At 35.5% G+C, this 12,439-nt stretch overlaps 2 protein-coding genes across 5 annotated transcripts in view; both read right to left on the reverse strand.

Annotated features, from left to right (window-relative positions):
• Positions 1 to 402: 402 nt before the first annotated feature.
• On the reverse strand, positions 403 to 941 carry LOC127081497 (uncharacterized mitochondrial protein AtMg00810-like). The gene is made up of 2 exons (XM_051021750.1): positions 815 to 941; positions 403 to 695 (listed from the first exon to the last, which is right to left on the reverse strand). Exons 1-2 carry the CDS (start codon positions 939 to 941, stop codon positions 403 to 405), a joined length of 420 nt encoding a protein of 139 aa, XP_050877707.1.
• A 3,925-nt stretch (positions 942 to 4,866) lies between these two features.
• LOC127085662 (putative disease resistance RPP13-like protein 1) overlaps positions 4,867 to 12,439 on the reverse strand; it is a 141,946-nt gene continuing 134,373 nt past the window's right edge. The window contains exons 3-4 of one of the 4 annotated variants that reach the window (XM_051026152.1): positions 6,192 to 8,406; positions 4,867 to 6,043 (exon numbers count right to left, since the gene is read on the reverse strand). In XM_051026152.1, the coding sequence (XP_050882109.1) occupies positions 6,243 to 8,406 (2,164 nt within the window). In that variant the 3' untranslated portion in view covers positions 4,867 to 6,043; positions 6,192 to 6,242. The remainder of the gene's footprint in view (positions 6,044 to 6,191; positions 8,407 to 12,439) is intronic. The other 3 variants (XM_051026149.1, XM_051026151.1, XM_051026150.1) reach the window with 3 other exon arrangements.

Raw genomic sequence — 12,439 nt, forward strand, 5'->3', positions numbered from 1 at the left:
TAAAATTTTAATTATACAATTAAAATTCAAATCTATTTTTATTTATCATTAAATTAAAACTATTTTATTTATATATATATAATTTATTTATATCATACAGATAACCAAAATTATTATTATTTTTTATATCTGTATCACATAATAAATAAATTAAAATTTATAATTTATATGAGAATGTATGATAATGAATGAATGCAAATGTGAAATGAATGTCATGCATGAATCAATTTATCATAAAAATTAACAGGCAAATTTTGGGGTATGACAAATTGGTTCTTTCATGTTGAACTAGATTATGAGCTATGCTAATAGCAACTTTACTATTAGAGTACAATTTTAACGGAAGCTCAATTTTCATCTTATGTTCTTCTAGGTCTCTAAGGATCCATAATCACAAATACCTTAAGACATAACTCTAAACTCGGCCTCTGCACTACTCCTTTCTTCAACTCCTTGTTTCTTGCTCCTCCATGTCACAAGATTACCCCAAACATAGGTACAATATCTAGAGGTTGATCTTCTATCTGTCACTGAACCTGCCCAATCGGCACCAATGAAGATAAACACATTTCTTTCACTAGTCTTCTTAAAAAATAATCCTTTTCCAGTATTTCCCTTCAAATATCTCAGTATCCTATAGACTGCCTCAAGATGTTTCTCGAAAGGAGAATGCATAAATTGACTCACTACACTAACTGAGAAAGTAATATCAGGTCGGGTGTGTGACAAATAAATCAATTTCTCAACCAATCTCTGATATCTCCTAGTATCAACAGAAGCATTACCTTCTCCCCATTAGGATCCATATGGGTACCTGCAGGACGACATCCACACATTCCTGTTTCTTTCAACAAGTCTAGAATGTATTTCTGTTGTGAAACCACAATACCATTCTTTGACCTAGCAACCTTCATACCTAGAAAATATCTCATGAATCCCATGTCCTTGATTTCAAACTATACTGCCAATTTTTCTTTTACTCTTTCCATTTCAATTGTATCGTCTCCAATAAGGACAATATCATCAACATAAACAATCAGGACAACAACTTTCCCATCATGGGAGAACTTTGTGAACAAGGTGTGATCAACTTGTCCTTAGATGTACCCTTGTTTCTTCATGGGCTGAGTGGATTTTTCAAACCAAGCTCTAGATGACTGCTTTAATCCATACAAAGACTTATTTAGTTTGCACACATTTGATCCAAATTTGTTTTCAAATCCAGGAGGAATGTCCATATATACTTCTTCTTCTAGATCGCCATTAAGAAATGCATTCTTAACATCTAACTGATGCAAAAGCCAATCCATGTTAGCAACAAGAGACAAAAGAATTCTGACAATGTTCAATTTTATAACATGAGCAAATGTCTCTGAGTAATCTATACCATAGGTCTGAGTAAAGCCTTTAGCCACCAAGCAAGACTTGTACCTTTCAATTGACCCATCTGAATTATACTTCACAATAAACACCCATTTGCATCCAACAACCTTCTTGCCATCTGGTAGTGACGTAACACTCCAAGTTTTGTTCTTTTCAAGAGCTTTCATCTCCTCAAGTACAACTTTCCTCCACTTTGGAATTTCTAGAGAAACCTGTACACTTTTTGGAATTTCTACACTAGACAATTTTGAAGTGAAGACAGACATAGATGAAGACAAATTTGAATATGATATAAAATTGAACATGTGATGTTTAGTGCAAGATCTGATAGGTTTTCTAATGGCAACATGATCATCTATATCAGGATACAAAATACGAATTTTAGAAATAGACATAGACTTACATTTCCTTTTGTTAAGAAGTTGATCATTACCTAGTTCAGATTCCTAGATTACTGGCAGTGTTGAGATATGGGCTAGTCCTTTCCTTTATGGTGCTTTTTCACAAAACCTTTTCCTTTCCAAGTCGTGTTTCCTAATTAAAATTTGTATTATTGAAGTGACTAATTATTTTATGGCATTTCAATTAGATCATCATTATCATCGCTTTCAGGATACTCATTGTTTTCTACAAGAGAAAATGTAGGCTCGGATTCACAAGGTTCCTTACTCATAACAGGAGTAGATCAGATAAAGAATCATGGCCATTTTCGGTTGGTGCAGGTGTAAAAATCTCATAATTTTGTGATACTGGAAAAGATAAGTTATTTTAAAAACCCATGTCCTCAATTTGAAACGAGTCTTCGTTTATCTCCCCCTTTGAAGACGAGTGTCATCAAAAAAAGGTTTATTTTCAAAGAATAACATCCGTAGTGACAAACATTTTCTTACTCTTTGGATCAAAACATTTATATCCTTTTTGGGTTGGGGAGTATCCAACAAAGACACATTTTATAGCACGTGGCTCAAGTTTTCCAACATTTTTATGTTCATGAACAAAAACTGTGTAACCAAAGATTTTTAAAGTCAAATAAGTTAAAACACGAGTACTATGAAAATATTCTTTGAAGGCATTAATATGATTTTGAAATTGAGAATTTTGGAGGGCATTCTGTTAATTAAATACGTAGCTATTAAAACAGCTTCGCCCCACAAATAATTTGATACTTTATTTGAAAAAAGTAGAGCTCTAGCAACCTCTAGTAAATGTCAATTTTTCCTTTCGGCCACTCCATTTTATTGAGGAGTATTAGGACATGAACTTTGATGTACAATCCCATTTTTTAGAAAAAAATCATCCAGGATAGTGTTAAAATATTCTTTGTCATTATCACTTCTAAAGACTTGGATATTTGTTTGAAATTGGTTCTGCACCATTGAAAAAAAATTATTTACAACCTAACAAACATCTGATTTCCCCTTTAACAAGTACACCTAACATACTCTTGTATGGTCATCTATAAATGTAATAAACCATTTTTTGAGAGAGGGTGTACTTATACGGTTAGGGCCCCAAACATCACTGTGAATAATAGAAAAAAGTTTTGATGGTTTATAAGGCTGTATTGAAAACTGGGAACGACGATGCTTTGCAAACTGACATGCTTCACATTTAAACGACGAAAAATTCTTATTGTGAAATATCTTAAGAAACAAGTGTTCTAAGTAACAAAAGCTAGGATGACCTAATCTTAAATGCCATACCATAATGTTGTCATCTTTATTATTCAAAACAGAAAAAGACTCAAAGCAGGAAGTTATTATTTTTAACGTAGTTGTGATGCAGATCCAATGTCAAGGTAGTAAAGTCTTCCACTCTCCTTAGCACTGTCAATCATCTTCTCCGAGGGCTAATTTACCGACGGACATTAAATTATAAGATAAATTTGGAACATGAAAGACATTTTAAAGAGTTAACATCGGAGACAACACAACTGACCCTTTACCTGCAATGGCCGAAAAAGATCCATCTACGATTTTTATTTTTTGATTACCTGCACATGGACTATATGAAGAGAACAAATTAGATTCACCTGTCATGTGATCGGAGGCACCTGAATCTACTATCCAATTATGGCTTGGACTGACACTAAGAAATGCAGAATCATATTTTATTTCTATAGAGCAAGAAGGGGTTGAAGACTCAAGGAGTTTGTATAGTCTGTCTAGTTGCTCCGTAGTGAGTGGAAGCTGAGACGAATGAGGTTGTTGCCCTTGATCAGAATTACTAGCCTGAAATACACGACCATTTTTCTTCTTCCAATTCAGAGGTTTGCCTTTGAGCTTCCAACAAGTTTCATGTGTATGCCATTCGCACTTGCAGTGATCACACCAAGGAACTTTGTCTGACCTTCTTCCCTCGTCAAGATTCCTAGTAGCCAGAGCTGAGCCATCAGATTCAGAGTTTCGTGGTGTCTTGCCCAACATAATTCCTTATCGTGCCTCTTCCCTTCTTATTTCTGCAAAAGTTTCACGAAGAGTTGGCAATGGTACTTTTCCTTACCTTTTACCTCATCAAGGTCTTTATTGAGCCCAACGAGAAACATGAATACACGATCATTTTCTTGCCTCTTGAGAAACAAAATATTGTCTTCTATACACCTCTAATTGTCATCATAACAAAGATCTAACTCTTGCCACAGTGTCAACAGCTTATTGTAATAAGCAGTTACACTCTTGTCACATTGTTTCACATGCCATAACTTTGATTTTAAACCAAAAATTTGAGAGGAGTTTTGAATATTAGAGTATGTTTCCTTAACAGCTTCCCACACATCCTTTGTGGAAGGTAAAAATATGTAAGACTTACCTATTCCAATTTCCATAGAGCTTACCAGCCACGCAATAATCAAGGAGTTTTTCGACTTCCATTGTTTGTAATGAGGGTCTCCTGTTGCCGGTTCAGCTACTGCTCCTGTTAAGAAATCAAGTTTCCCCTTGCTATCCAATACCAACTGAACGGTTTGAGCCCATTCATTTTAGGGATATTGACCTAGAGGGAGTATGAGAAACCCTCTTGATCATTACCGCATATGTTGGAATAACTGTCACAAAAAACAATGTTGTTCCTGTTTCCGATGGTGTCGTCATTCCTACCATTGTTATTGCCCACCGACGGTTTTTCTCAATTTATCTTAAACTTTCTCAATTTTATCTAATGCATGTTGTTTACTGTTAAAAAATTTATCATTTTTTTCTCAATTGTCAATATTTGTTATATTTGTTGTTGACTTGGTTTCATATAGAGATATGTTTGACTTTAAGTTCTCTTATTTAAAATGAAGATTTATGAGAGTTGTGTTTTTAGTATTTTCCATTTTTTCACATTTCAACATTCTTTTAATTGAAATTTTCTTTAAAATAATGATTTATAACCCATTTAAAAATGGTCAATTATTTATGACAATTTTAATATATTATTTTTTTGATATAATTAATGTGTATTATATAATTAAATTTATCAATTTATATTTATAAATAAATATGAATAAATTATATATTAATTAAAATTAATGGACCCGTGTGTCGCACGGATCTTTTAGTAATATACGCAAAAAGAACTATGACAAACAATTACTAAAAGAATAATATCAGAATCTCTACAAATCTTTTACAGGTGACAAATACTTACTAACAGAAATCTCACAAACTTCTTTTGTATGCAACATTACCTCTTATAATAACTTACTTCTTTTGTATGCCTGTTCAAAATTCATGTTCCTATTTTAGACAACTTAACATGAGATATAGAAGGAAATATCAAACATACTGAGTTGTTAACAAACCAAACATACCATTTGGGATGAGGCACACCCTTGATCGTACCCTGAGAGATGTTATGAGTAAAACAGGTAACTCTAATTCCATTTTTGGAGTTAAATTTTGATAGATTCTTCCCGTCATACCATGTGGCTCCAGATCAGACATTGTTCAGGCATCCCTTAATTCATCTTACATATGAGACTACTGTGAAGTATTAACACTGACAAAGAATATGAGACTTCATCATGGATCACTTGATATCAGAAAAGTTGAACAATTTTCAAAACGGATTCTTCGACTTGGCGAGGGAAGACTATATTCATCTCTTTGGCCAAGCTATGCTTTCTCAAACTCATGGTTTGAATTTAACTTTGGTGGAAAAGGAAAAGTCACATTCTTTGGCTAGAATGTATTTGAAAGCAATTCAACCATCAGAATGTTTTAGCTCCATTTTTGGTAGATATCTTGCTAATGAGGGTGTAATGGAAATGAAGAGATGAATAATGGTGTTGTCACCTTGTTGTTGCTTCTTTGATGATATAGGCAAGGAAGTTGATAATTTTATTTAATGATGTAATGAGTCATAAAACTAAATTATTTAATGGTATCTTTTTGTATTGTTTCTTACATTATATATAATTGTGTAGTCATGTTAAAAACAACACTCACTGTAGTAACAGTTCAAAAGGTACATTCAATAATATACTAACACATGGTTATTATTGCACATGATTAAGATAGAAAGAGAAGACATAAATATTTATGTAGCAGTGTTGGAGAAGAGAACAGACAATAACCTTCTCAAGCAACCAAATTCAGCTCTCCTTTTCATCTCAGTCTTTTAGCAATCTATGTCAGCCACAACAACAGAGTATACACCTTACCGAATTACCTGGACTCTGGAAATGGCAGACAAATCATTGCATGAAGAATTAAAAATCTCATTTGATTGCTATGGAATTTGACAATATTAATGAGCACAAGTATACACCTTATAACTAAATAATAATAATTTTACATAAAACAAACAAGAAGTAACATTCATACCTGAAACATGATGGGAATTCTTCATTCTCTTGGCTTCTCAATGGTCATGGCTCATATTGTGAGTTGCTCATTTATTTGTATGACAGGGATGTGAGCAATTTTGGACCAATATTCGTTCCGCTTATACCTTTCTTCTAACAATGGACAACCTCTAATGGTCAGTTCCTCAGGAAAGGTAGCGAGACTGTCTTCTGGCAATGACTCTAGTCTTGGACAGTTCAAGAAAGTAAGTGTTTTCAGCGAGGAGGGAAAGGCTTTTTCTGGCAATGAGTTTAGTCTTGGACAGTTATAGAAATAAACTGTTTTCAGCGAGGAGGGAAAGGCTTTTTCGGACAATGACACAAGCTCTGGACAATCAATAAAGTAAAGGCATTCTAGAGAGGAGAGGTGTCGAAGTCCATTTGCTTCTAAGGATTTCATTTCAAAGAGACTTTCGAATTCTAGAGACACAAGGGAAATGGGCAACAACGGCTCCTTGAGCAACATGTTAACAATGTCATTACCCTTGATATTCATTGAACGAACACGAGTAAGGCCTTGGAGACCCCACTCTGTTACCGGCTTTGTTATCCTCACAGAATAAACTATAATTGATTGTAAATTCGGAGGTAGGAAAGCTCCTTCACATAATGATAAATTCAAATTTGGAAGAATGCATAGAGTTATCGATTCAAGAGCGGTGAGTGTGTCCATCCGTTGAGGTAGTGATCTAAGTGCCTCGCAATCATTGACAACAAAAGATCGGAGGGTTGACGAGCTACAAGAAGAAGTTTCTGAAATAAAAATAGATTCCAAACTCCTACATTTCCTGATGGAAAGATCTTGGAGCACAGGAAAACAATTCAATGGGAAGGAGGTAAGTGCACTGCAGCTCTTTTCTAATTTAAGAGTCACAAGTGATGTGTAATTGCTCCACGTTTCAGGAGGTAGGAATGTTAAATTCTCACATTCTGAAATATATAGTGATTGCAAAGAAGTGGATAAACCGTTTGTTGGAAACGCATTGAGAGAACTAATACCATGGAGATCCAAGCGTCGAAGACAGGTGCTGTTTATAATCATTTTAGGTACAGATTTTAGCATATGACAGATCGATATGTCTATTGTTTGCAGCAGACATGGAGAATCACTCTCGAGCAATGAGTATTGGGTCCTTTCAGTATTTCTTTCTGAATTCGAATCTCCCCTAATACGAATATTTTTTATTGAGGAGAGCCAATGTTGAGTAGGTGGTGTTGCCAAGAGATGGTCGCAACCATCTATATCAATCTTTTCTATGGAAGGAAGATGAGTAGGTAAATGTCCCTTTAATTTGGGACACCATAATAACCTCAGAGTTTTCAGACGAGGAAAAGGAAACATGTTGTCTCGGAAAGGACACCATTCCTCCCAATTTCCCATGTACGCAAATTCCAAATTCTCAAGGGATTGAAATGGTTGGAACGAAGAATTGGAACCTCCTGCTGCCATGCCATAGAACTGAGGCCCAATTGTCTCCAAAATTGTCATGCCTTCAATGCACAAGTCCTTGAGAGAAGGTAGCTGCCCTAGTGGTGGAAGTGTCGTGCAATTCACACAATTATCAATACAGAGGAACACCATGTTAAAAAAGGATGGATCTCCCAACCAACTAGGAAAATGTGTCCCACCATACCAGTCAATGCTCAATTTCTTAAGGTTTGCAGATGGTTGTAACATATCAAGCACATTTCTTTCATTAAGTGTGTCATCCGTTTCCTTGCCCCACTCTAGCGTCAATTCCTCAATATGTTCTTTGCTCTTCAAGTTGGTATCACTTGCCTCCATGATATCAATGACATTTTGCAGGTTCTTGATGAATAATTTTCCCCGTAGCTTAGGAAACTTCCCAAGCTCTCTAACAGTCGAACCAATATTTTTCTTGCCTACTACAAAAACATTTAGAGTTTGAAGGTTTTCTAGTTCAGCAATTTGCTTCGGCATCTCTATTATGCTTGTCCAATCAATATAAAGATGACGCAAATTAATTAATTTACCAACATGTTCTGGCAATTCTGTGAGTTTTGAGCACTCAGATAAAATCAAGGTTTGCAAGTAGTAGAGGTTGCATATGGTGTCAGGCAAGCTTGCAATATCCGTGCGAGAGAGATCTAGATAGCGCAACTGCACTAAATTGCCAACTGTAACGGGTAGCGTGGTGATGTTTCTATATTTTGACAACGATAACACACGCAACCTTTCAAATGTGGGTAGCAAATAATTGACCACGTTTCTTGATAAATTATATTCTGCCCATCAAATCCAATGGCAAGGAAGCTTCTCAAGCGATTGAATTTGTCGAAAGTCTTAAACTTCTTGAAAACGTCGTATGTTTCTTTATTATATGACAAGTGACGAACATTTTCATAGCTCTTAGCGCCAAATTCATGTCTGTAACAACTTCTTCCAGATACAGCAGTAGCTAAATCATTAACAAGGTCATGCATGACAAATATTTGTTTTCCATAATCATCATGCAATTGTTGAATCAATGATCTGGATAACAATTCAGCAAAAAACTCATCACCTACTTCTTCCATGGTTTTTTTGTCCTGAGAATGATCCAGGAAGCCTTCTGCCATCCACAACAAAACCAATTGCTTCCTATCAAGCGGATAGTCCTTTGGAAAAATAGAGCAATAGGAAAAACATCTTTTCAATTGAGAGGAAAGATATTGATAACTCAGGCGCAATGCAGGCAAAATATTATCATTTTGTAAGTTCCATATGTCGTTGTTCAGAACTTCAATCCACTCTTCAGTATCTACTTTCGAACGCAATAGTCCTCCAAGTGATTTTGCAGCGATTGGCAATCCACCACACTTTCTGGCAATCTTCCTGCCAATTGGTTCTAGGTTTCGGCGTTGAGTTTCAGAAAAGTCTCCACTTCCAAATGCATGTTTGGAGAGTAAAAACCAACTGTCTTCATGGGATAGAGGATCTAATGAAAAAATAGGAAATGTGCGTGCAACATCTGCCACTTTTTTGTGGCGTGTTGTGATGATCATTCTGCTTCCATTTTTTCCATATATCAACGGAGATGCAAGTTCATCCCAATCAGAATAACTTTCATTCCATAAGTCATCCAACACAATGAAAAATCTTTTGTCCCTCAAATTTTTCTTTAACTCAACTCGAAGAATATCAAGATTACTGTCATTCCATGTTTTTGAAGTGACAGATTCGAGGAGAGCTTTGGTTACTCTAAAAACATCAAAATCCTCCGATACACAAGCCCATGCTTTGAGATCAAAGTGATGTTCAACTTTTTCATCATTGTAAGCAAGTTGTGCAAGTGTTGTTTTTCCGATACCTCCCATGCCTACAATTGCAACTACGCCCATATTGTTCTGGCTAGTATTGCTTTGTGATAGCAACATGTTCATTACTTTGTCTTTGTCATCTTTCCTACCAACCATGACAGATTCATTGAACATAGGAGTTGAAGGTGTTCTACGAGAAACTTCGACACTTTTAGTTTGCAAACTAATGATATCTTTATTTTCAGCAAAATGTTTGAGGTTTAAGCACATTTTTTTCATTTGGGAATTGATCTCTTCATAGTTATTTGTAGAAGGAGAAAAAAAGAAGTTCCAGACCTGTTTAGTTTTGCTTGCAGCTTGCGTGTTCTCCATCTGGCATTGAAGGGAATCATAGCTAATTTGGTTGAGCAGATCTTCAGCATCGTAGAGAGCATCTTTCAAGCCATCAAGCCATTGTTTGACAGAAGGAGTGTTGATCTGCTTCTCCTCTGCAGCATCTAGCACAGGTTGAATAGTGAGTAGTGTTTGTCCTAACTGTTCCAAGAGTGAGTCATCGAACTTGGTTTTTTTGAAGTAATCAAGAAACTCTTTGGAAGCAAGTTTCTGAACTAAGGTTTGAACAGTTGCAGAGAGGAAAGCACTTCCAATCATAGTTGCAGCCATTTTGTATTAGCAAAAGATTGAAGGAAATCAAGATCTGTGTGAATCGATAGCAAAGAGTGGTATGTCAATGGTTTTCTTGAATGGTTGGCTGTGGTAATAGTAAAGCAAGAGATACATGTGATGTGAATACGGACTGATTCAATCATTGATGCAAAGGAATGGTTATTGATATAAGTTATATATGGTTCATGTGGGTCCATGTAATAATGCGGTGACCTAGCTGTATTGAAATCAATACACCCTCCGATCACTATTATAAGTAATTTTTTTTTTGTATATTTGACCGTCAATGTATCTAGTACATCAAACGTACCAAAAAAGTCAAATTTATTTATAATAGTAACTGGAGGGTGGATGTTGTTATTTTGACCAATTTGATACACTTTGTATAGACAATGCTTTTGAAACTTGTTTGCTTTAAAACTGATGGGAGTACTCATTCACAAATCAACCACCACGACAGATAATACAGAATCTGAATTTTCAAAGCTGTAATTAGTTACAGCTTTTATGTAACTGGTTACAGGCTGCTGCAATTGCTTTATCTTGTTGAAAACGATGTCTCGGCTGATCATAACTCTCTTATTTGTTGCATCAAACAACTTATAAGCCCCAATGAAGTAATACTCTACAAGTATCATAATTTCTCCCTTATCATCCAGCTTCTTTCTAAGCTCACCCAGAACATGCTGATATGCTATAGAACCAAAATATCAAATGGTTCAAATTCGGTTTGAATCGCGACCATGCTTCCTCCGGTGTTATCTTCTCAAGCTTCTTTGTTGGATACTTATCCAACAAATAGATAGTTGTGGATATCGCTTCTCCCCATAACTCCTTCAACAAATTCTTCCCCTTTTACATGTTTCTTACCATATTCGTAATCGATCAATTCTTTCTTTTGACAACACTATTGTGTTGCGGTGTATAAGATGGTACAACCTCATGTACCATCCCTTCTTGATCACAAAACCTCTCAAAGTATTTTGAGACATATTTGCCTCTACCATGTATTTTGAGCACTTTGAGCTTATGATCGCTTTGTCTCTCAACCATGGACTTGAACTTCTTAAACACTTTGAATACATCATCTTTTATGTTGATTAAGTATGTCCATAGTGTTAAACTGATATAAAACTTTCATATTATTTCAATCGTATATTACAAGGAGGGAATAGGTTATATTTATATACACAGAAAACCTATTTCTAATTATAACTAAATCAGAATAATTATAGTCAAATCATGGTAATTAACAATTAATAACTATATTCCTATTATAGTTCCTAAAATCTTGTTGACAGCTAACGCCAACACTCCCCCTCAAGTTGGTGCATAGAGATCTCGAATGGCCAACTTGTCAAGTGCGTTGTAGAAGTCTCTGCTACATACAGCTTTTGTGAGTATATCTACTAATTGATTTTCAGATTTAACAAACGGGAATTGAATTATCTTGGTCTCCAAATTATGCTTAATGAAGTGTCGATCTATTTCCACGTGTTTTGTCCGATCATGTTGAACCAGATTATGAGCAGTTTCAATTGCAGACTTGTTGTCACAAAAAAGGTTCATCGCATTATTCGGAGCAAAGCCAATTTCAATTAACAATCTTCGAAGCTAAAGAAGCTCACAAAGACCTTTAGCCATCCCTCAAAACTCTGCTTCACCACTTGATAATGCTACAACCTTTTGTTTCTTACTTTTCCATGTAACCAAATTTCCTCCAACAAAGGTAAAATAGCCTGAGGTGGATTTTCTGTTGGTGATATCTCCTTCCCAGTCAGCGTCTGTATAACCTTAAACTTGTACATGATTATTCTTTGTGAACATCAAGCCTTTTCCAGGCGAGGACTTCAAGTACCGCATGATTCGAATTACCGCGTCCATGTGATCTTTACTCGGGTTGTGCATAAATTGACTTACTACACTTACCGCATACGCTATATCAGATCGTGTATGATATAAGTAAATAATTTTGCCAACCAATCTCTAGTACATTCCTTTGTTTGTTGGCACTTGATCTAGATATTCTCCAAGTTGGTGGTTCTGGACAATTGGAGTATCTACAGGTTTACAGTCTAGTAGCCCAACTTCTGATAAAAGATCTAGGATATATTTTCGTTGAGATAAAAAGATGCCTTTCTTCGACCTAGCAACTTCAATACCTAGAAAATATTTGAGCCCACCTAGATTTTTCATCTCAAATTCGGTTGCAAGTTGTTTTTGAAGGTTTGCTATTTCCTCAGAGTCATCTCCTGTAATAATCATATCATCTACATACACAATCAAAGTTGTGACCTTACC

The sequence above is a fragment of the Lathyrus oleraceus genome, chromosome 5, assembly GCF_024323335.1.
Source record: "Lathyrus oleraceus cultivar Zhongwan6 chromosome 5, CAAS_Psat_ZW6_1.0, whole genome shotgun sequence".
NCBI lineage: Eukaryota > Viridiplantae > Streptophyta > Magnoliopsida > Fabales > Fabaceae > Lathyrus > Lathyrus oleraceus.